The 25,991-nt window shown below is 41.1% G+C and overlaps 1 protein-coding gene across 3 annotated transcripts in view; it reads right to left on the bottom strand.

Annotated features, from left to right (window-relative positions):
* The window catches only part of AP3B1 (adaptor related protein complex 3 subunit beta 1), a 339,716-nt gene that overhangs the window by 16,966 nt on the left and 296,759 nt on the right, over window positions 1-25,991 (bottom strand). For 2 of the 3 annotated variants that reach the window (XM_077816999.1, XM_077816998.1), the window contains 3 exons: window positions 20,782-21,013; window positions 19,218-19,302; window positions 1,345-1,442 (listed from right to left, as the gene is read on the bottom strand). In XM_077816999.1, the coding sequence (XP_077673125.1) occupies window positions 1,345-1,442; window positions 19,218-19,302; window positions 20,782-21,013 (415 nt within the window). The remainder of the gene's footprint in view (window positions 1-1,344; window positions 1,443-19,217; window positions 19,303-20,781; window positions 21,014-25,991) is intronic. The other variant, XR_013346132.1, reaches the window with a different exon arrangement.

Here is a 25,991-nt window from a genome sequence, read left to right as displayed (position 1 = left end):
CGACAACCTTCTTTACTTACGGTATACCCCAGCTACAATTTTCAGAAGGGAACAGTTTAAAACAAATGTGCCAAAGCCTCATTTAATCACTCACCTTGGTTTGCTGAGCAGGTGTAAAGCAGTTAGGCAGGCTTTAGCCAGCAAAGGGTAAGAACAGCAAATAAGTATCAATTGGTTAAGAAAAAAAATTCACAATCCTAACTTTTCACGGCAGTGATCAACTTCACAGAAAATAATACAAGTAATACTTAGATTGCATTCTTAATCATTTAAAATATAAAAGTAACTGTAAGAAAGATGCAAAAGTGATTATTAATAATATATAGCATTGCATAGGATTACTCGTTGGTGTTCTTGACTGCTTGATAGATATACTGGGTTTCTGAGCTTTACACAGCCATGAGATGGAGTCCCGTGGGTACATTCTCATCTCAGTGGGAAAGGATTTACGCATGTAAATCCCCATTCATTGAGATGGATGAGAATATACCATTGTAAATTTGAAAATGCATCCAAAGCTCAAGCTTTTGGACTTTAAAAGTACTGCAGTAAATTTGAACAAAATTCTTAGCTGTGTGAACTGTTCAATTTAGTAAAACCAGCTATTATATATTTTTATTATTCATATAGTAAGAACCATTCAAATTATCAAATGCGTTTGCGTCCAGGCCAAGCCACAATCTTGGATTTTATAGAAATGCTGACTTTCTTTAAAAGCACTACATTAAGAAAATTGACCGCCGAGGTGTAGACAACAACATGGTTCCTTTTTAAAAGGCTACACCAAAGGGAAGCCAAAGAGTTCGTTTTTAATAGTGCGAAGAGTTGTTTTAAAGGGGTATGATTGTAATGAACTTCAAAGTAGTTGGGAGAAAAAGTACATTAACTCTACACTAGCAATAGTGTTGGAATAAAGACTAATAAAAGGAGACATCATTGTATTAATACACATTTGGATTATTTCTCTGAGCTGGTGGGTCTAAAATTCCTGCCATTAGCACTAATATGAAATGCATTACTGAGTAATGTTAGGAAACCATAACTCTCAGGGCCAAAAGGTTGATTATGGACTATGTATGTGGAGGGACTGTTTGTTTTTTTAAAAGATATATTAATCAGTTATCAAGTACCACTGGAATGCACACACTGTGTGCTTCTAAAGGTATTTTCTAAACCAAGCCATTAGTATGAGATTGAAAGAGACTGCACAGAGTAGCATCAATAGCTACATACATAAAGTGATTTCTGGGCATCTGTATAAATGTGCAAGTGAAAAGCATTGTAGTGCATGCACATGGAAATCAAAAATGCATTTATCAAAGTTACTGAAATAATATTTCTCACCTTGCTCTGTCTTAAAGTCCTTCTCTGACATAGTGACAGGTAAAAGTAATTCTCCAACAGGGGGCTGAATATTAACACTGAAGTGATCTTCCTTTGTACTGAGAGAAGAGAAATTACACAGAATTGAACACTTTTTTGGGGTAAGAAAATATTCTATATAACCAAAATTAAATTGGAGCAAATATGTTATCAACTGATTTTGTAGAATTTACCTTTCTGATTTTCACTTTGCTAATCCAAAACCTTGCTAATTCTCACCAAAAATCTGACTGCCTCATCCTACTTCCCAGCATAGATGCAAAAACAAGGTGCTGCAGTGAGCTTTTGTATTTCTAATACTGTTACTTTTATTGCTATGCACATGTTCTTGTCAACTAAGAAGTATCAGATAAACTAAACTACACGCTTGCTAAAAATCAACGTTATATGATTTTTAAAAAACTGTTTGTTCATTAGTTAATTTGCAAAGTTAAATAATCAGCAACATCCCAGCAATTAGTCTGAATTAGCAAGATTCTACTTCTCCTGTTTTAATACCACCAATACGTTCAAAGAATTGTCTTACGCAAAGTGTAATATCCAGGATCAAATATTTTAACAATCTTCCTATTTAGTATGAAACATTTTTCTAAACAAAACAAGGATCTTCTATAATACAGTCACTTCTAAACTTAACAAGGACATAATTTGGAAGGGCACAGAATATTGTCTGAGAGACATAGAAAAAACTAATTTGAAAAGCAAGAAAAATATTTTATCAGTTCAATTTTGAAAACTTCTCATTTTTTGACATAGCAAAAAGTAGGCTACTGGTTGATCAGAAGCCTTGATGGAAACTCTCTCAAATATGGGACTAGTTTTCATAACAGCAGATAGTTTAAAAACAACAACAAAATAGCACATCGGCAGTATTCTCCTATTAAAAAAACAACATATGTTACAGATTCCTTCTTAACCCCTTCCCTCCCCCCCAAAAGACAAACACTGTTCATCTCATTCTCTGCCAGGGTCAAATTATTTGTACCTGAAACTAATTTTACAGAAATTCAAGATATGTCCACATTACCATGTTTGGTTGGCTGACTACAATATGCAACATCCAGCTAAGAATGCATTTACAATTAAAATCTTTGTAGTAGCCATAGGGCAAGTGAAATTTTGGAAAGAAAAAAAAAATCTCTTCACTAACTGGTCTGCCAAATAATCAGCAAATATTGATTGCTTGTATGCCTGAGCTATCCTGCTTAAACATATTGGTACAATCATTAGTAGTACAAAAATCAATTGCTTAATATCCATGGTATTTAAATTAATCTCATTTGTTATTGATTTTTTATAATTTTTTCACCTTAGAAGTCTGAAATTAGATTGGCTGATGTAGGAAACAGCACTGGATGATTAATATAGAAGTCATATTTTTCCTCTGATTAAAAAAATTACATGACAAAGTATCTGAAATCAGAAAAATATTTGTTTTATATGCCAGTTACTTAAAATTTAAATAGTTACTGTATTTTAACCAGTTGCTACAATTTTAGCAACAGAAACACTTAGAAGATAAATAATTTTAGAATATATAAAATGTGATTTTTAAAACTTGTGATATGCTGTAATTAAGCTTTTAAATGCCAAATGTAGATGTGTCAAAAGTAATGTAGCAGAACAGTAACTGACATTATTACTCTAAATCTAAGATCAGTAAATATACACTAAAATGATTCTTTAAAGTCTGGCTGAGATAAGCTTTATAATGATTTATGTCACAGAATGTTATTCCATTTTATAAGTAATTTTTAACTCTATCCCTGCTTACAATCCTGACATGCATTATTTTTCTTAAATAGTTTGAATGCTGTCAGTTTAGCTAATGACAACAGAACACTGAAATAGCAAGGATGCAGTCAGTATATGTTGAGACTGAAGTGGGCTGTGACATAGGACATAATATTTTTTCATATGAGACCAGGAATTTGGGAGTGAAAGAATGAATCTTTAGCCAATTGCCCCAGATAACATTTTTCTATATTGTTTAAGTGGCTTGTCTGAACTAAAATGGCTACAAGGAATTCAACAACACCTTCATAATAATTTAACAAAACAAAACAAAACCACTTTTGTAAATGTAACCAAGAATGATTATGGGATAATTCAGCATGCTGTTGGATCTACTGCAGACCATGCTATTTATACATTAATCTGACGTACTGTATTGACGACATAGTGTCTCCAGATTGTACCTTTTATAGTGGGAAAGTATCAATGTAGCCTGGCTCCTACATAAGCATTCTAAAGCAGTGGGAAAGGACCCTTACTAAGTACTGTCCAACCCAGTGGCTCTTGGGGGCATGCAGAGGTCTTCCAGGGAGTATGTCAACTAATCTAGATATTTGCCTAATTTTACAACAGCCTACACAAAAAGCACAAGTGAAGACAATACAAACTAAAATTTCATACAATGACTTGCTTTATATACTATATCAGCAGTTCTCAGACGACGGGCTGCAACCACGAAGTACATCACAAGTTCGCTTTAAGGGGGTTGCCAGGGCCAGTGTTAGACTTGCTGGGCCCAGGGCAGAAAGCCAAAGCCCGAGCCCTGAGGTGCAGGACTAAAGCCCAAGCCTAAACAACTTAGTTTTGCAGGACCACTTACGGTATGGGACCCTGGGCAATTGCCCAGCTTGCCACCCCCCTAATGCTGGCCCTGAGAGTAGAACAGACAATATGGAGAAAAACTTAATTGTTGCTGTCGCTTCACTGTCTGCCAGAATGACAAGGCTCACAAGTGAAAAACAGGCTCAAGTATCGCACTGAAATGTAAGCACAATATTTATATTCCAATTGATTTATTTTATAATTATATGGTAAAAATGAGAAAGGAAGCAATTTTTAAGTAATAGTATGCTGTGACACTTTTGTATTTTTATGTCTGATTTGTAAGCAAATAGTTTTTAAATGAGGTGAAACTTGGGGTGCACAGGACAAATCAGTCTCCTGAAAAGGGTTTCAGTAGTCTGGAAAGGTTGAGAACCACTGGTCCAACCAAACAATCCACTCCCCCTTAAAAGTAACAAACTCATTAATATTTCTTAATAAAGCCATGAAAATAGTTTTGTGGATCTGATGCCTGTTTCCACCTCCTCCAACTTTCTCAATAGGTTTTTCTGCTCACTGGATGGCCAAAAGTCTTGTTGCTTGTTCTTATGATCATTAGGTAAGATTTACTTTATTTCAAGCTAGAATTGCTGAGATCCAGCATACTTTGATACAATTATTTTTCAGCTGCAGAAAACCATTCCTCCTTTACTCCAATCACTACAATTCTCATTACACTGAATATCAGTGACTCTAAATGTTGGTATTTTTTCCAGGCCTGTAATCCCTACATAGGGATCTGATGCAGTGTATATCCCACATATAAACACAACTATGCCACCTGCCTGTATTTGGAGAATAGGCCAGGCTTGATTAAAGATGAAGCCTAGGTGTGGAAGGAGCTGAGCAGTGACTATAAAGAAAGAAAGCAGATTAGAAAGAGATTATAAAGAGACCGCAGGAGAGAAACTCTAATCCCAGTCACTCTCTGGGACTAGAGAGTTGAGAGCCTAGGAGGGTCAAGGAAGAAGCTGAGGGGGAGAGATGGCCCTGGGATCCTCTCCTGAGTTGAGAAGTCTGGCAGGAGGCTAGGAGAAACACAGAGCAGCCACTGAGGTGGAGAAAGTTCCAGTGGTAAAACCTGATAAAATAACAGGATTAGGACCTTGCAGAGAGAGAGCGCACTGGGAGGTGTTCCATTAAGGAATATAGAGAGATGAAAGATCAAGCCCGAAGAGGGCAAAAGTGGGTTTACTTTTGTACTTTTAGTTGGAGATTTTGCTGGAAGGTTCCAAGGAGAGCCCTATGAGTCCTGGCCCTGAAAGAAGGGTGAACTAAGAGACGCAGGAGAGACAATGCTTGATAAAGAGGCTACACCAGGAAGATGTCCAGGGAGGCAGCAGCAAGGAGCCTGACGGAGCAGACCTTGCATGCTGGTTACAGGGTTCCTGGACTGGAAACCAGAATAGTGGGAGGGACTGAGCTACCCTACCAGTGACTGTGGAAGGTGGCAAGAAGCACTGAGAAGGGAATAAGGATGACTGAATGATGAGTAAAGGGTGTGAGGACTACAGGACTCAGAGTCAGGATTAAAGACCTTTTGTAAGGATGCTGGACTTTCAATCATTTGGACTTTGTTACCCTGGAAGGTTTGGGTCTAAAACATGACCTGACCAGAGGTGTGAGTTGCCAGAAGAGGCAGACCACGATGGGACTGGCGTGACTATTGTCAGGGGGCACTAACCACAAAAGAGCTGCTGCACCATGCCCTGCCATGCCAAGAGGTGTTCCAGTAGTGAGCCCACCCTTCTACAGGAGCCAAAAGCACTAACGTAGGCATAGTGGGTCCTCTTTTATATGTAATTTAATTAGGGATTTAATTTTTTAAAAGTCATCATATTAAATACTAAATTTAAAGTGTTTGTTACTAAATACAAATCTGGATAGTAAGAATGTAATTTACATAAAATAATGTAACTAAGAATTGAATTCAACCCTATTTAAAATTAATTTAACTACTATATAGCAAAACCGTTAAGAAATACTTCATAGCTTAAAAGTTCCTATTAGAAGTAGTTTTAAGAGTGCCAGAAGAATGGTTAAGACTATACTGAAACATCTCTTGTAAATGCTCTTGCTTCAAGTCTCTTGGGAGATTACATTTATAATGAAATACAACAGAAAAGAAAATTTGTCAAACCAGGTGAAGAATTACAAATAGACACGGGGTACATAAAATCTGCATGGGAAGATTTCTCCAGTTTTCAAACCGAAAGGCCTTAAGCATTTTCCATGGCAGAAGTTACAACCTAAGTACAGAATAAGAGCCTCTCAATTAAAAGTCTGTTCAATGGAGCCCAGCAAGAAAAGGCTAGTATGTCTGATAACACTCCACTCCACTCCACAGCAGAATCTCTTAAGTATGGAGTAGTACTCTTCGGGAGGTACAGAACAAGCTAGGTTTCAGCATTAATTCTACTGTTGCCTGAAAAAAGGTATTAAACTGTAGAGAGACATGGTGGGTGAGGTAATATCTTTTATTGGACCAACCTCTGTTGGTGACAGAGACAAGCTTTTGAGCCACACAGAGCTCTTTTGAAGGCTTTCACCATATGCATGGCATTATTTCAGACTACATGGGTGCTATATCCAATACATCGAAGAAAGTTGTACAAACATAGGAACCAAGGGGGAGAAACACTCTACTTAATAGATTAAATGACATTACAAGATCACGTTTGATCATTTAGGAGGAGCATGATTTAAATTTTCTCCGGGATGCTTGGAACAGAAGATTGTTCTGTCACTTTTCTGTTCTTTTGCCAAACAGTTTGCTCCCAAATAACCAGGTCGACACCTGGCATTGTTTGGACCAGTCTGTCCTGGATCACTTATGCAAAAACCGTAAGTGGCTGTTTACCAGATGATCTTAAGAAATCCTCTTATCCCGGATAATGGTAGACTTAGGGGGCAAGGACAGCAGTGTCTACCTTTGAAACAAATGTAAATGGCATTACCACTTAGAAACATACAAAACAGAGTATTACCTGTTAATTCTCTATATAGGTTTTTATACCGTGGTTATTTGAGCACCTATCAACTTCTTGAAAGGATACAAAAGTCAACTACCTACCTTTGCAGGCCTGCACCCCTGGTTTAGATAATGTTTTCAAAGTCACAATAAAGAGGATGCCTGCTTCTTTAATGGAGGCCTTGCTACAAAGTTAGCCTTCTCCTATTCCCTTGATAACCATAAGACTGTAATACCATGCTAGGCCATAGTCTTGAACATGTCTTTTGCAGAGATTTTTAATTTCCTGATTATTTATATTCTAATTTCCCATAGTTTATATTCAAAGAGATACAAAGAACAGGAAGAAAAGTTGGGAGAGAAAGAACAACAATATTTAAGTTTCCTCTTGATTTCACCTTTCTGAGGTGTTTGGATTTTCTCTACTTTTCCAACTTTGGGGAAAGGAAGGGAAGCATCTGGCTAAGAAAGGCCCTGGATTTGCAGAGGTGGGAGCAGTTGTTCAGACCCAGCATTGCCTCCTCCAGCCTGATGTACTTGCTTTCTGGAGGTGGGCCAATTAGTGGTTGGCTTTAGAGTGACTGACAGTGGAGGGAAGAGCACCAGATTGCTTGTCTTCAAGTTATCCCTAGCGATAACTTACTGACCAGCTGACAAAGCACTGTCCAGGGAAACACCATATGAACAGGTGAAAATGTGATTGAGAGTGATATGAAAGCAGTTTTCTCTCTAACAACTGCCTTTGGTACACTTTCTATATAGCTTCCTGTATATTATTATTCAGATGCTATTACATGAGTCAAACAAGTCAGTGTTTATACCTGAGTTACTTGCACTTTTTAAAAAAATGACTTTTCAGGAAGAATAGGATCAGGATTGGTAAATAACTACTGGTTTTGTAGTCTCAATATTTTTGAGACAAGGTTGGATGTTAGGGTAACTGACTGATCCTTTTCTTTTTCTTCTTGATTGCAGATAGACATCCTGCTCAAGTAGATTTCAGGGTATAGAGGTGCCTGAAAGAAGGGAGGATACTTGCTTCTTCAAATATATGTATCTCTAAGAGATCTGGGGAAAAGGAGCACCTGTGCCCTTAAAAGAATATGCAGCAAGAGATTTCATGAGTAGGAAGAGACTGAAGAGAGCGGGTCTAATTCCCTTCTTGACAGTTTTCATAAATAATCTGCTAGATTTCCCCACCCTGACAAACCAACCTCTGGCTTGTGTGTGCAAATCTGCCGTTCAGAAAGGCTTTGGCCAGGTTGCGGTAGGTGGATGCAGAGCATCATCTCCCCTCTTTCCCAGCAGCAGATCTAAGTGCTGCCAGAAGTAGAGCAGAGACTGGCCCTTAACAGTTCCAGTGGCAGTACTGGGAGGAGCAGGGAGCGCAGTTCTTGGGGCTGGGTTTAGTAACCAGACCTGTACTATTACCATCTCTCTGCCATCTTTCAGTGTGTGCTGCGTTCCCTTGACCCCAAGTCTGCTTGTTATTTTGAGGGAGGGGAAAGGAGTGCATATAAGCACTTCTTCCCATTCCATTTCAGCTCTCTCCCCCTTCTCTCGGTAGTTGTGGTGACATCCTGCCCACTCCAACCACTCAGGCTCTTAGATTCTGGGTGTGACATTGCACTCCATATTCTTTATGGAAATATGCTTATGATATGAATATGGCATTACTCAGATATACTTCATGCAAGATGGCTCATGTAAGATATAATTGGAAAGGTTGTGATTTACTGAATGTGATTATCCAATTTGTATGCACATATCATTTTTGTATCTGAAGTTAGGAATATTGACCATGTATCTGTATTTCAAATGTGCTACCTTGGGTGACACCCACAACTAGCCATTCAGGTACAACAATGAAAAAGACAGATAAGGCTGATATCCCATCAGCAAAGACAATGGACTGTGAAAGAGCTTAGCCTTCCTGTGGATGCTCCAGACAGCCTAGGAGTAATGGCTGCTAGGACTCTGTAACGATGAAGCCTCTGGAGGGACACAACTGAGAGTATCAATTCAGGACAAATTGCTTAGAGCAGGGCAGTTATAGCCCAAGGCTGGGGTTCCTTGCACAACAAACCAGCCAAACAGAGAGGACTTCAGTTTTACCCTACAGGCTAACCAGAAGTCATACAAGCAATTCCCTTAGACACTCCAGTTTCCCAGTGTCACCACCAGTGCCACTCGTTATGGGGACAAATGGTTATGCAAACCAAAACCCCAGTAAAAGAAAAAAAGTTCTCTCAATCCCAAAGGACCAAGCTCGGGACCCAGGTCAATATATAAGTCAGATCTTACCCACAAATCACGCTGTTGCCAATTCTTTAGAATCTAAAATCTAAAGGTTTATTGCTAAAAAAAAAAGAAATATATATGAGAGCTAAAATTGGTTAAATGGTATCAATTACATACAGTAATGGCAAAGTTCTTGGTTCAGGCTTGTAGCAGTGATGGAATAAACTGCAGATTCAAATCAAGTCTCTGGAGTACATCCTCAGCTGGGATGGGTCATTCAGTCCTTTGTTTAGAGCTTTAGTTTGTAGCAAGGTTCCTCCAGAGGTCAAAGCAGGATTGAAGACAAAATGGAGGGGTTTCCAGGGCCTTTTATATTCTCTGCCATGTGGCTTGTGCTTCCTTTGTCTCAAATACAAGCTGCCCAGCCATGGCTTGAAAGCCTTAGATTTCTGATCATAGGCATATCCCTGTGTGCCTTGCTGAGTCACAAGGTGTATCTGCCTTCTCTCAATGGGTCAGTTGTATAGCTGATGGTCCTTAATGGGCCATCAGGCAGGCTAGGCAGTGATGATGCCAAATTGCCTGGGGTGTCACCCAGAAGTATAGCACAAGGTTGAAATACAGACAGTATAGAGACCCTGCAGAGCAACAATGGTCTATATGGTCACAGTTCGTGTCAATAACATCACAGACCCGGCAGAGTCATGTGACTGAGTCACCTGATGCTGGACCCCCTCTTGGAATGCCAGTGTTTTTCCACTGGAGGACAAAGGGTTCCCACCATACACAAAAGCTATATAAGTAGGGGAGTGACATCATCGTGGTTCTCCTCTGCCTCCCTGCCCAAAGAGACTCTGGGGAAACACCTTGAAGCAAGAACTGAACTGGGGGGAGAAGAGCTGAGCCCAGGCTGGAAGGGTGTTTAGACTGTGAGTAATAATACCTAAAGTTTCAAGCTGTAGGCCAGTGCAGCTGGCTTTCAAGAATCTTAGCAATCTGCCTAAAACAACATTTAGGGTCAAAAATTACTATTTGTAGCCAATTTCTTTAGTGTATTAAGTTTAGTCTGAGTGTTTTGTTTTATTTGCTCAGTAATTTGCTTTGTTCTGTTTGCTATCTCTTACAATCACTTAAAATCTGCCTTTTATAGTTAATATATTTGTTTTGTTTATTATTAAACCCAGTTTGTGCAATTTCTAACCGGGGGGGCAAGAAGTTGTGCATATCTCTCTTCACATTGAGGGAGAGGGTGAATTTTTATGAGCTTGCACTGTGCAGATTTTTCTACACAGCACAAGAAAACATACCTTTGGGTCTGTACTCCAAGGGAGGTGGGCACCTGAGTGCTGGGGCAAGTCTCTTAAGCAGAGTCTTCACAGAGCTGATCTCAGTGTCTTGTGTCTTTCTGCAGCTGGGTGTGGCCCTGCCTGTGTGTGTGCTACAGGAGGCTTAAGAGCCTGGCTCAGCAAGACAGGTTAAAGGCTGGCAGAACATGCGGGCTCAGCGGTGTCTCAGTACATCAGATGGCACCTTAAAGGAGAGCAAGCCTTCACACTGGGAAGACACTAATAGCACAGGCTTTTTCCCTTCCCCACATAGAGTCCTGATGGCCTGTCACAGAATTTTTCCAGGCACCAGGAGGTGGAGGAGAGGGAGAACAGGTTCTCATCACATCCAGCACTAGCCCATCTCTAGAAGTTTGTGTGGGGTTTTTTGGTTGGGGAGGGAGGAACACACTTGTTCCCCCTTTCCCAGATCTTTCAGAGCAGTTCATACTCCCAGGAGTCCCTCCCTTCTCTTCAGGCAACTGCCACGTTGGACCCAACCCCTGCAGTGAGGTAGGAGCTTATCTGAAAGAGGCTTTTGCCTGCAAACATAGGGAGGAAAAAAGGATAGGGAAGTTAGAAACCCTAAATATGCAACTCACTCACACGTACATGTACATAGGGGCAGGGTGTCTGTGTATACACATATATGCACATTTTTTTAGAAGATGAAGAATGGCCATTTACTCATCCTGACTCTCACTTTAAAAAAAACAAAAACCACACAAATAGCATTATTGGATAGAAAGGGGGGAAAGTCCATTTGCTGAGAGATCACACACGAAAGGAGGTGATGTGATGTGCTCACTATGAGCAGGCAGGATGAGCAACCTAATGTATGTTCTAAATAAATGCATTAGGAACAGTTTTCAAGTTAAAGAGTTTCTCCTTTCTCTCTAATTAGGTATGTGATCTTCGAAAGTTTTGCTTAATAAAATAGTGCTTATCAGGGAGGTGTTTCAAAGCTCGCAGAGCTTTCAAATCTGTATATTACAGTTTCTTCTTCACTGCCCTTGTTATGTTCAAGATCTTTTAAAAGTGATCTAAATATTTTATTAGTCATTTTTGCTTTTTTCTTAATATAGTTTGCATTTATTGAACCACTAACACTACAACATCTCGAAGCAGACAGGTAGTGTTTACTATGCAAAACACACAGCCAATGATTGGCATCTAAGACCAATTGATCTACCCATTACCACTATCTCCCAACCCCCACAAGCACTACTACAAAGCTATTGATTTAAACACTGCCGATCGGTTTCCATTTTCTGATTTTGGGCAGGCCAATTAAGAAAGTGAGTAATTGTGATTACACTGCTTCAGGATCAATTACATTTGATGCAAGACAAAGTGTGCTCCTTTTCGTAAAACATAGGAAAATAATTATGATCGGGGAACGCTTTACTGCTGTCTACGCCCCAAACAGCTCAAATAAATGACATACATATATATCTTCATGCAAGACAATATAGCAAAATAAAGGTGTAAGGACACCTTTTGTCAAAATATTCTTGAAATAATTCACACATCCACACACAACCTTTTGAACAAAAAACTTTTTAGAAAGTATCGAGAATTAAAAGAACTGCCATTGATTGTATTTTAAACAGATTCACATGGCTGAAAGACCACCACAAAACACAGAATTGCCTAATATACACATATATACTACAAGGATGTTTGGAACAATAAAACAGCAAATTTTACTCAAAGTACATCTATCTTTATTTTTTCCTCCTTCTACAGTATTCTCAAATATCAAAGGGTTTATTAATCAATGAGGCAAACAAAGTAAGCAATTCCTATTCTTAATTTAACTTTAAACTTAGTGTTTAGCTTGAGCTTTGTCATTGGGCTCACATTGTCCAAATCATTAAAATGACTAAAATGGTGTCTGAGGCAAATCTATTTACAGTGACGTTACTCATAGTCTGGTTGCTGTTCAGGAATATTGATCTGTCTTGTTTGTCTAATAGGAAAATAATAAACAATTACTAGGCAATGTTGGAGAAAGTAATCAGTTTTTATATATCACTAATATAGCAGACCTCCCAAAACATAAAGGTGATGATCTGCATAAAATCAATGTGTTATGCTACATTGCTTATACTCATCACTGCAGAGATTCTCAGCAATAAACGGTGTAAGTTTGGAACTGAATCATTTATATACCGTATATACTCGTTCATAAGCCAAATATTTTTGGTAAAAAAGTGACGCATCAAAGAGCGGGGGTCGGCTTATAAACAGGTCTACACCAAAATTTGATGATTTTAAACTCTATGAAATCACTGAATTGAATATCTAATACATTGTCATTTTGTTTACCTGGAGTGTCTGCAGGCATGGAGCCCCGCAGTTCCCTGTGGCCGCAGTTCACCTTTCCCAGCCAATGGGAGCTGCGGGAAGTAGTGCGCCAGGTAAACAAAATGTCCTGACCCACCAGTGGCTTATCCTGATGGGCTTGGAGCCAAAGTTCGCCAACCCCTGAAATATAGGGTAGGCTTATGAAAGGGTCATACAGTTTTTACTATTTTTACCTATCCATCTGGGAGGGTCGGCTTATTAACAAACGGGCTAATGAATGAGTATATATGGTACTTAAAGGGTGTACTTAAAATAAAAATATTTGCTCTTTTAAAAAAGAATGTATATGCTTGTTTAAAATATTCTGACATTATATATAATTTTAAAATAAAAAAGCTAAGTACATTTGTGTTCAGAGAAACAGATACCTTACATTTTTGTAACAATTTTGAAGTTGCATTGCCTAGAACTTTGCTTCCCTCATTATGTCAAAACAAAGCCTGTGCTGGACTAACGTGCTGTACAGTAAAATAAGCTTAGTTTTTAAAGACTTCGGATCAGTTCTTGAATACCATTGCTAATGTCATCATCCAGAAAGACACAATAGCATAACTTGTGCATATGCTACATGTCATACACATCATGCTGGAGATAACAATGTCTTTAAAATAACCTCACACTAGGGACTTAGCATACAAATGAATATCACAAAGAAAGGATTGTTGAGAAAAACATTTTCAATAGTAAACCCCCCCCAAAAAAGAGAAAATGTAATTTCTGTAATGGCTCTTCTTGAGCAGCATGTTTAACATGTGAAAGCACAGTAGCTTTTCCACTACAAAACCTATATCCCCAGTCTTTAAGAATCTGTAAGTTTCCAAACTACCGTTGATCACTGTGCACTATAATTTTTTAAATTATTAAACAAACAAGAGTACAGAACTTTCTACAAGGAAAGACAGTTTTCATCTAACCAGTTTGGGGCATTGTGATGGGGTTACAATTCCATGACCCATGTGGGGTGGCAAGTTGTGAGAAAAGTTGCTTGCAATATTTGTTTCAGTATATGTTAAGGGAAAGATAAAGACTAGCAAGCAGGTTCATTTAGTGACTTGGGCAAAAGAGTTTGGATTCTGCTAGTATTTTTGCATGACTTCACATTGCCTGACAATGGAGCTCCCAATGGGTGAGTAGGCACTTTTTCTGCTTAAATCAAAATACCTAAGGAACTCAAAAGCCTGCATTGTATCTAGGTATGATGATAATGAGCAAAGTATATATAAAAACATATAGGCAAGTCATTTTTGCAAATAGAGCAGGAGTCCCTCAAAGATTGTTGCTGTCAGTGAATGCCTGCATGTATATGAGCACTCTATGTTTGGCTATGATACTTTTCTTTGGTTTCATTTTGTTTTTTGATTTTAATGTTAGTAAATTACATATTAAAATGTTTCTGAAAATTCAGTTAACATCAAATGGTAGGATCCATCTGCAACCTCAGAGTTACCAAACCCAACTCGTGAAAAGAACAGAACCACAAACAGGTCAGGTACCTAACCATAGGTGCCAACTTCTGCTGGCGCCAGTGGGTGCTTGACTCCCCACATCCGCTCATGCCCCTGCCTCACCCCCATTCCAACACCTTCCCCAAAGTCCCCGCCCCAACTCAGCCCCCTCCTTCCCCCTATTGGACTCCTTACCCAAATCCCCGCCCCGGCCCCACCTCTTCCCTGAGCATGCTGCGTTCCCGCTCCTCCCCCCTCCCTCCTGGAGCTTCTTATGCCGCAAAACAGCTGTTTCACGGCAGCAAGCACTGGGAGGTAGGCAGAGGAGGGGAGATGCAGTGTGCTCAGGGGAGGAGGCGAAGGTGAGGTGAGGCGGGGGGGAAGGGAGCTTGGCTGCTGGTGGGTGCACAGCACCCACTAATTTTTCCCCGTGGGTACTCCAGCCCCAGAGCACCCACAGAGTCGGCGCTTATGTACCTAACAGAAGAAACTGATTTGTTTAGCTAACACAGATTTGAAAGTGCACTGTGTGACTTATATATGTTCATAACTTAATTCTCATCAAGTATCACAAACTTTCAAGAATCATTTGATCAGTCTTTCTTCCACAGGACAGAAGCAACTTTGTCTGTACAAAGTGCAAGCTGGTCTCCATATTGGAAGAGAAGATTGAAGGTCTGGAGCAACAGATAACGACCCTGCGTTGCATACGAGAAACTGAGGATTTTCTGGACAAAAGTCAGGATATGCTTCTACGAGCACAAAGCTCTAAAGATTTAGAGCAGGTTGCACAGCAGAGCCAAGAGGCCAGTGAAGAAGCTTGGCAACATGTGACCTCCAGAAGAAGAAGGGGGAATGTCTGGGTTTCAGCAACGCAGACACAGGTAACTAACCGCTTTCATGTTCTCTCCACAGGTACCATTGCGGAGAGTGGACCAGATATGTCTGGGGGGAGAAAGCAGAAGGAGACTCCGCTGGTTGGAAGGCATGAGATGCACTGTCCTGAGATTGGGGGTTCCACGACTACCACTCCCAAGAGAAGGAGGCAGGTGGTGGTGGTCGGGGACTCTCTCCTCCGGGGGACTGAGTCATCTATCTGCTGCCCTGACCGGGAAAACCGAGAAGTCTGCTGCTTGCCAGGGGCTAAGATTTGCGATGTGACAGAGAGACTGCCAAGACTCATCAAGCCCTCGGATCGCTACTCCTTCCTGCTTCTCCATGTGGGCACCAATGATACTGCCAAGAATGACCTTGAGCGGATCACTGAGGACTATGTGGCTCTGGGAAGAAGGATAAAGGAGTTTGAGGTGCAAGTGGTGTTCTCGTCCATCCTCCCCGTGGAAGGAAAAGGCCTGGGTAGGGACCGTCGAATCGTGGAAGTCAACGAATGGTTATGCAGGTGGTGTCGGAGAGAAGGCTTTGGATTCTTTGACCATGGGATGGTGTTCCATGAAGGAGGAGTGCTGGGCAGAGACGGGCTCCATCTTACGAAGAGAGGGAAGAGCATCTTCGCGAGCAGCCTGGCTAACCTAGTGAGGAGGGCTTTAAACTAGGTTCACCGGGGGAAGGAGACCAAAGCCCTGAGCTAAGTGGGAAAGCGGGATACCGGGAGGAAGCACAGGCAGGAACATCTGTGAGGGGAGGGCTCCTGCCTCATACTGAGAATGAGGGGCGATCAGCAGGTTATCTCAAGTGCTTATATATGAATGCACAAAGCCTTGGAAACAAACAGGGAGAACTGGAGGTCCTGGTGATGTCAAGGAATTATGACGTGATTGGAATAACAGAGACTTGGTGGGATAACTCACATGACTGGAGTACTGTCATGGATGGTTATAAACTGTTCAGGAAGGACAGGCAGGGCAGAAAAGGTGGGGGAGTAGCACTGTATGTAAGGGAGCAGTATGACTGCTCAGAGCTCCGGTACGAAACTGCAGAAAAACCTGAGCGTCTCTGGATTAAGTTTAGAAGTGTGAGCAACAAGAGTGATGTAGTGGTGGGAGTCTGCTATAGACCACCGCACCAGGGGGATGAGGTGGATGAGGATTTCTTCCGGCAACTCGCAGAAGCTACTAGATCGCACACCCTGGTTCTCATGGGTGACTTTAATTTTCCTGATATTTGCTGGGTAAGCAATACAGCGGTGCATAACAATCCAGGAAGTTTTTGGAAAGCGTAGGGGACAATTTCCTGGTGCAAGTGCTAGAGGAGCCAACTGCGGGGGAGCTTTTCTTGACCTGCTGCTCACAAACTGGGAAGAATTAGTGGGGGAAGCAAAAGTGGATGGGAATCTGGGAGGCAGTGACCATGAGTTGGTTGAGTTCAGGATCCTGACACAGTGAAGAAAGGTAAGCAGCAGGATACGGACCCTGGACTTCAGGAAAGCAGACTTTGACTCCCTCAGGGAACGGATGGGTAGGATCCCCTGGGGGACTAACATGAAGGGGAAAGGAGTCCAGGAGAGCTGGCTGTATTTCAAGGAATCCCTGTTGAAGTTACAGGGACAAACCATCCCGATGAGTCGAAAGAATAGTAAATATGGCAGTCGACCAGCTTGCTTAACGGTGAAATCCTAGCGGATCTTAAACATAAAAAAGAAGCTTACAAGAAGTGGAAGGTTGGACATATGACCAGGGAAGAGTATAAAAATATTGCTCAGGCATGTAGGAATGAAATCAGGAGGGCCAAATAGCACCTGGAGCTGCAGCTAGCAAGAGATGTCAAGAGTAACAAGAAGGGTTTCTTCAGGTGTGTTGGCAACAAGAAGAAAGCCAAGGAAAGTGTGGGCCCCTCACTGAATGAGGGAGGCAACCTAGTGACAGAGGATGTGGAAAAAGCTAATGTGCTCAATGCTTTTTTTGCCTCTGTCTTCACTAACAAGGTCAGCTCCCAGACTGCTGCGCTGGGCATCACAACATGGGGAGTAGATGGCCAGCCCTCTGTGGAGAAAGAGGTGGTTAGGGACTATTTAGAAAAGCTGGACGTGCACAAGTCCATGGGGCCGGACGAGTTGCATCCGAGAGTGCTAAAGGAATTGGCGGCTGTGATTGCAGAGCCATTGGCCATTAGCTTTGAAAACTCGTGGCGAACGGGGGAAGTCCCGGATGACTGGAAAAAGCCTAATGTAGTGCCAATCTTTAAAAAAGGGAAGAAGGAGGATCCTGGGAACTACAGGCCAGTCAGACTCATCTCAGTCCCCGGAAAAATCATGGAGCAGGTCCTCAAAGAATCAATCCTGAAGCACTTACATGAGAGGAAAGTGATCAGGAACAGTCAGCATGGATTCACGAAAGGAAGGTCATGCCTGACTAATCTAATCGCCTTCTATGATGAGATTACTGGTTCTGTGGATGAAGGGAAAGCAGTGGATGTATTGTTTCTTGACTTTAGCAAAGCTTTTGACACGGTCTCCCACAGTATTCTTGTCAGCAAGTTAAAGAAGTATGGGCTGGATGAATGCGCTATAAGGTGGGTAGAAAGTTGGCTAGATTGTCGGGCTTAACGGGTAGTGATCAATGGCTCCATGTCTAGTTGGCAGCCGGTGTCAAGTGGAGTGTCCCAGGGGTCGGTCCTGGGGCCGGTTTTGTTCAATATCTTCATAAATGATCTGGAGGATGGTGTGGATTGCACTCTCAGCAAATTTGCGGATGATACTAAACTGGGAGGAGTGGTAGATACGCTGGAGGGCAGGGATAGGATACAGAGGGACCTAGACAAATTGGAGGATTGGGCCAAAAGAAATCTGATGAGGTTCAATAAGAATAAGTGCAGGGTCCTGCACTTAGGACGGAAGAACCCAATGCACAGCTACAGACTAGGGACCGAATGGCTAGGCAGCAGTTCTGCGGAAAAGGACCTAGGGGTGACAGTGGACGAGAAGCTGGATATGAGTCAGCAGTGTGCCCTTGTTGCCAAGAAGGCCAATGGCATTTTGGGATGTATAAGTAGGGGCATAGCGAGCAGATCGAGGGACGTGATCGTTCCCCTCTATTCGACATTGGTGAGGCCTCATCTGGAGTACTGTGTCCAGTTTTGGGCCCCACACTACAAGAAGGATGTGGATAAATTGGAGAGAGTCCAGCGAAGGGCAACAAAAATGATTAGGGGTCTGGAACACATGACTTATGAGGAGAGGCTGAGGGAACTGGGATTGTTTAGCCTGCGGAAGAGAAGAATGAGTTGGGATTTGATAGCTGCTTTCAACTACCTGAGAGGTGGTTCCAGAGAGGATGGTTCTAGACTATTCTCAGTGGTAGAAGAGGACAGGACAAGGAGTAATGGTCTCAAGTTGCAGTGGGGGAGGTTTAGGTTGGATATTAGGAAAAACTTTTTCACTAGGAGGGTGGTGAAACACTGGAATGTGTTACCTACGGAGGTGGTAGAATCTCCTTCCTTAGAAGTTTTTAAGGTCAAGCTTGACAAAGCCCTGGCTGGGATGATTTAATTGGGGATTGGTCCTGCTTTGAGCAGGGGGTTGGACTAGATGACCTCCTGAGGTCCCTTCCAACCCTGATATTCTATGATTCTATGATTTGGAAATATCCTGATCGGAAAAATAGTGGAATAGTAAAGTTTACAAGGTAACTATGACTCATTTCTCTAAATACATCTTGAATGTCCATTTTATGATGAGCTATATTGCCCAATTCTGTAACAAATGCAGAAAATACAATCAGCACTTTGCCCATAAAAATTCTAGTTAGGCTTCAAACTAGTTCAAAATATAATCAAAGCAAATACAAATATCATGTTTTTAATACAATTACGGAAGAAGTTTTGTAAAAAAGGCAAAGACTATAACATTTCTCCCCTCAATTTCCATTCAGAACTATCAAATGTTAAAAAACAAAAGAAAAACAAACTTACCACAACTGGAAACTGGCAGTCTGAGTAGAATCACAAAAGTCAATACCCACAGAGACAGTAATGGATTCCTCAGGCTCAAGAAATTCTAGAACAGAACATGTAAATTAAGCATGGGAAAAAAAATCAGATCAGCTAATCTAAATACGAAAATTTGATAACACGTAAAACAGCAAATGTTTACAGCTTCTTTAAAGTTTGAGAGGTTCTGACCAACTTTTGTATTTTTATTTTCTGAAGTGTCTTGGGAGAAACTTCCTACAATAAATGCATTTTAAATATTACCATTAAAATCTAGTCATATCATTAGTGAACCAAGGCTTCATATTAAAACAGTAGGGATATATAATTACAGAAAAACATTAAGGTCACATGTATTCTATTTGCTTGTGTGCAAATGCAGTATTTGCATTTCATTCGGCATGACACGACTTGCTCTTCAGTTTTCAGATTGAATGAATAAGACAGCACAAGACCACTAGTAAAATGCACATTACTATACAGTGATGGGGAAAATCAAGTTTAAAAAATTCTATAGTCAATGTGGCCTACTTTTCTCCAAATTTTGTTTGCACTGGTTACATAGGAGGCTGGGAGGATTATAGACCTAAAATGGAGAATACTCCTTCATTTTACAAGCAGTGCAGAATGCAGCACTTTCTAAATGAAGACATCAAGAGTAAGTTCACTGTTTCTTGAACCTCTTCAGAGCCAGATCACCATACTAACCACCCTACACTATTGCAGACGGAAGGACTTAGGTTTGTGAGGTGCCTGGTCCTTCTTTGATACCAAAGGAACATATACAATTTTCTTAAAGTAGAGAACACCCATGAGAAATACAAAAAATACCCAATGTACTGAAAAGGATAAGACACGGGTTTATATATCCAGATGGGTAGACACCATTCAGTTCAATTAATATCAAATTCAGATTTTGTCAGTGTCTTGAATTAGATGTTTAGTTATAAAAACAATAGAGACGTATCATTATTAAAATACAAACAATCAAATGTTATCCATGCAAAATACTTGACCATATGTTTTGTTGACAGTAGCATGGAAAGTTTGCTCTGAAATAAGTAAAAAGTGGCTAAGTGCCATTTTTATTCCTTGGATGTGAACATAACTGGCTGGCAGAAACCTCCAGTTGGCATTGTCCTAATATAGCTGCTTAGTCAATGTAGTGACCAAACAGCTAAGAGGTCAGTTGGAAAAAGGGAAGACAGTATACTGGGCTAGATGGACTTTTTTTAGATCCAGTATGGCCGTTCTTATGTTCACATGAAAGGATCTGAAGAATTTACAGCCAGAGGCAGTATGACTATATGGCTTGATTCATTCTAACTGTACCGGAAATGCTTCCTTTTAACAGACACCTTGTTAAACCACACACACCCTTGCCACGTAATGCTTAAAAATGTTATTTTTTTATTCTGTCAATTTCTAAAATAAAGAATTAATTTTTTTAAAAAAGCAGTACATTTAGTATTTTCCATTTCATGTTTTTAACTAACTGAAACAATAGGATTTTGCACAGTTAGCTTAAAAAAGATGACTTGATTACCTATTGGATTAAACACAAGCATCTTCATGCCTGCAGGTAGCTTTCTCTCCCCTATGTGAATATTCTCTAACTTCTGGTCCGTGGTGTTCGTTAATGTCACTTGTACAGATACCATTTGATCTCCATAAATGCACGGCTGCCTTGAGAAGTGATAATAAGCTGCTAATCCTTTCCCACTCATTCGATGAAGCAATTCATGAGTTTTCATTGGCACAAACATTGGGGAACTGACCTGTTACATAAAAAAGTTAAGAATTAGTGAATATACTAGCCAATTCTTGTGGATAGTAGAAGATCATCATAATATGACAGTTTAAATACTGCACACTCTGCACCAGCTAGAACTCCCTCTCTCTTTTGTGGGAGATTTGGATGTGAAAGGAATGCAGTATCAGGGGGCATACTGATGTTCATGAAAATACCTTAAAGCTTTGACTTCATCAACAGCAACAAATGTGTGGAAAAACAATTAGAACATGTTGAAAATATTCAAGTCCACAAATACAACATAATAAAGGAAATATTTGGAACAGCATGAAATAGCATTACATTATTTCTGCTATTGAGACCTAACAGCTCTGCTTGTAGTTAAAGTTGCCTAACTTTCTATTATAAGACTATTTCTAATTGCTTATAACTTTGCCAGATTGTTTGAGCTGAGATTTGTCTGCTACAATTTGATTTTTTAAGTTTCAGCTAAAATGGTCCAGCTGCTCTAGCAGCATTTCTCAAATGTGGCCGCTGTGGCCGCATGCTTTCTTGCGGCCACAGCCTCCTGGATGGTGATTTTGGAGGAGGACGGGGGGGTGGGGGGGAAGGGAATGACAAAGCAGAGGCCTCTCCCCTGGGGCTGCAAGGAGGGGTTGAGCCCTGTAGCCCTCTTGAGCCACAAATGCTGGAGGAGCAAACAGCCGGTGAGAGTCCCCCACCTTCCTGGTGGCACTGGGGCTCACTCAGGCTTCCAGATTACTGAAACGGCAGGCTTTGGCCGCGGGCTCTGACTGTGGAGTACTGGGCTCTGGTTCTTTGGCTGCACAGCAGCGAGCTTCATCCCTCGGCTGCTGGGCTTTGGGCTTACCCCCCATCCCCTCCCAGCTAGCTAACAAGTCTGCTGCTGTGAAAAGTTATATTAACAAACATACATACTAGCTAGCAAGTCCAAAAAAGCCTGCAACCAAAAAAGCAAAAGAAACAACAATAAAAAGACAAGAACATGCAAAGCACTTTATTTGCATTTCTGTTCTGTTTAGATCCAGTAAAGAATAGACACAACTGCACATTATTATTAATTATTATTATTATGTCTAAAAAAGAAAACTCTACATAAATAAATGTCTATGATTTGGACATGTATGTGTGCATATTTATTTGTTTTTCCTAAAGTTAATTAAGTTTCTTAAGAAAAATTGTCAGAGCAGAGTCGGTGGCTGCACTCTGAGGCCACCAAAAAGTTGTTGCGAGAACCCCTGCTTAAAGAATAAGATTAAGGGAAAAAAGTTGTTTTGCAAGTGTTAAAATGCACACAGCTGTTTCGTTGAGAAGGTGTAGTAACTACATGTTTTGGAGCAGGTAGGGGTATTGCTTAGGGGTCATGAATATACATCTTTTGTTGTTCTTGTGAAAAGTTGCCCAAATTTGGCACGTTATAAGTCTCTGAAAAATCATCATTTGCAAATGCTCAAGAGAGATTTGTTAAAGCAAAATTCTCTGAAGATAACATAATCACAGAAATGTAGGGCTGGAAGGGACCGTGAAAGGTCATATACTGAGGCAGAACGAAGTATACCTAGACCACCACTGGTGGGTGTTTGTCCAACCTGTTCTGGAAAACCTCCAAGGAGGGGGATTCCACAACCGCACTTGAAAGCTTAGTCCAGTGCTTAACTGTCCTTATAGTTAGAACATTTTTCCTAATATCAGACCTAAATCTTCCTTGCTACAAATTAAGCTGACTACTTCTTGTCCTATCTTCAGTGGATATGGAGAACAATTAATTTGCAGCTTCTTTCTAACAGACCTCAATAAGTTCCCCTTCAGTCTTCTTTTCTCAAGGCTAAACATAGCCAGGTTTTTTAACCTTTCCTCATAGGTTAGGTTTTCTAAACCTTTTATTATTTTTTTATTGCCTTCTAGACTTTTTCCAATTTGTCTATATCTTTCAAGGTGTGGTGCCCAAAACTGGACACAATACTCCAGCTGACGATCACCAAGGCTGAGGAGAACAGAATAATTATTCCCATGTTACATATGACACTGCTGGTAATACACCCTAGAATATTAGCATTTTTTTTGCCACTGCACCCCATTGCTGGTGCATGTTCAATTTATGATCCACTATAACCCCCAGATTCTTTTCTGCTGTACTACCACCTAGCCAGTTGTTCACCATTTTATAGTTGTGCATTTGATTTTTTTCTTCCGAAGCGTAGTACTCTGCACTTATCTTCAATGAATTTCATTTTGTTGAATTTAGACCAATTCTCTAATTTCACAAGGTCATTTTGAATTCTAATCCTGTCCTCCAAACTACTAGAGATTCACCCACCCCGACTCTGGCAGAATAGTGTCATCTGCAAATTTTATAAGCATATTCTTAACTCCAATATTCAAGCCATTAATTAAAATATTGATTAATTCTAGACGAAAGACACATTCCTGGGGGACTCCACTAGATATGTCCTCCTGGTTTGAAAGAAAACCATTGATAGCTACAGTAAGTACATTTTTTCAACCAAATATACACCTTTTATAGTAAATTAATCTAGACCAAATTTTTGCACCGTTTGCATTGAGTGTGCTGCACCTCTACAGAGCTCTATGCCAGCCACACTGAGTATGCACCATCCCCACAAATCTTAGTGAGCATGCTCCAAGCTGAGGCTGCCAGGCTGAGCATGACCTTGTAGTAATTACTCCTCCTGTCTGCCAGGAAACACTGTGGTGCCAGGCTCAAGAACAGAGTAGGGAGACTCTCTCCTGTACTTTTGGTGCCTTCTACCTTCTTCACTAGTGCCCAGGCAGCATGGAGGAGGAAAAGGAACCAGCATGATTTGAATGCAGAGAGCTGAGGAGCAAGGACGGACAGGGACATGCTCAGGACAGAGGCAGAAGGGTCTGTAACCACTTCAGCACACTTCTAAACCTGCTAAGTGTATTGCATCTCCTGACATGGGAAAACCACAAACGCACTGGAGATAACCAGCTTCTAACTGACTGCTCTTTCCCAGGCAGCAGGAGAGTGAGGAGTAGCCGCCAGTTAGAGGTGCTGTGAGTTTGCCCTTTGAGACTGTCCTGTCCTTTACTACAGTTACCTGTCTCACTCACTGCACACCTTCTCACTTTTCCAACAAACGTGACTGAAGTTGTTGTCTCCGTCTCTACTTAACTAACTGGGAGCTGGGGGAGGGTGGGACTAGTTGGGCAAGGAGACAGAGCCAGTGAGGGAAATGTGGGGAGGAATGTGAGCTAGTTGGATGCGGGTGGGAATAAACAACATGTGGTTTCCCTCATCTAGTGCAGTTAATGCCCCAGTAACAACCATGTGGGTGAAACTAGACAATCACTATGCTCTGGAATGAACTCACAGGAAAACTATAAAAGACAAAAACAGCATAACACCTCTGAGTGAACGCTTTTCACAAAGCCATCACTCTATATCTGGCCTATCAGTGCTCATCCTCAAAGGAAAACTGCACAACACTTTCAAAAGATAAGTCGTAGCACAGACGTATGCAAGACGAAATCAGGACAAGATTCTCTAGGTAAACACTGGAAGGCCTTTCATCCTGTCTGCAACTGTCAGTTGGGAGGATGACCTAAACAACCTAGTCCTGTCCAAGTAAAAAGCTAACACTCTTCTAACATCCAGGGTATAGATTCTCTCAATCCTTATGAGACCAGGGCTTAGGAATGTAAGGAACTGGGGCTGCTAAGTAAATTGCTTGATTGAGGTGGAATTCTGATAGTATTGTCAAAAAAAATTTGGATGTGGCTGTACGTATATAGAGTCCTTATAAAAGATTGTGTGGGGAGGGTCAGCTAACAGTTGCTTGTAATTCTGCCACTCTTTTCACAGAGGTAATGGCTATCAAAAACATGTTACTTTCATTGATAGATGGAGTAAAAACAGGTAGCCATCAGTTCAAACAATCATCTTTGTTAGCACCAGATTAAAGTCCCAGGGAGGGATAGGTTCTGCAACATGGGCATATAACCTGTCCAGACCTTTTAAGAACCTAATTGACACTGGGTTAAAAGATACTGAGCATCTTGCAGTTGGAGGGTGGAAAGAGGAAACATCTGCAAGGTGAACCTTGATGGATCTAATGGATATGACTTTCTGTTTCAGGTGGATAGATGTTGGATGTTTAGGTAGAATATGTTGGACAGAGGCCTGGATTGGCGAAATACCTTTTTGCTGTGACCAGAAGGAAAATGGTTCTCACTTCAATAGGTAAGGATCTAGTAGAAGGCTTTCTGCTATTCAGGAGGATGATTTGCATATTCCCCCAAACACACCACCTCTTGAGGCATCAACCAGGAAGCATCCAGGTGGTAAGATGAAGATCACAAAAGAGTTGGGATGCAGGAATTGGCTGGGTTCCTGGCGAATCAGGTTGGACTCTGGAGGTAACGTCAAAGAACCCCCTGTGGAGAGGTTCAGCAGACTGGAGAACCAATGTTGGCAAAGCCAAGCCAGTGCTATGGGGATCATGTGGGCCTGATCCTGCTTGAGCTTGGTCAACACCATTGGAATGAGAGGAATAGGAGGATAGGCATACATCAGCTTGTGCTTCTGCAAGACAAGGAAAACATCCCTGAATATGAGCTGCCCTTGAATAAAAGAGCTGGCACTTCCTGTTGTGGTGAGTAGCAAATAGGTCCATCTGAGGGACACCCCCCCCAAGTTGGAAAAATGAGGCTCACAATATCTGCTCTGAGACACCACTTGTGATTTCTGCTGAAAGATTTGCTCAGGCAATTTGCCAAACTGTTGTGAACTGCAGGAAGGTGGGATGCTTTGAGGTGAATCATGTTGGAGATACAAAACTCCCAAAGGAGTACTGGCTCTTGACAAAGGCTGTCTGACCTGGTCCCTCCCTGTGTTTCCACACACAACATCACCACAGCATGTCCATGAGGACATGCAGAGTTTGTTCTCTGACAAGCCAGATGAATAGCCTCAACTCCCACGTGAGAGCTAAATCTTG

The sequence above is a fragment of the Eretmochelys imbricata genome, chromosome 5 (genome assembly GCF_965152235.1).
Source record: "Eretmochelys imbricata isolate rEreImb1 chromosome 5, rEreImb1.hap1, whole genome shotgun sequence".
Lineage (NCBI taxonomy): Eukaryota > Metazoa > Chordata > Testudines > Cheloniidae > Eretmochelys > Eretmochelys imbricata.
The sequence above is the reverse complement of the archived record's forward strand: the minus strand, read 5'-3'. Positions and strand labels throughout refer to the sequence as shown.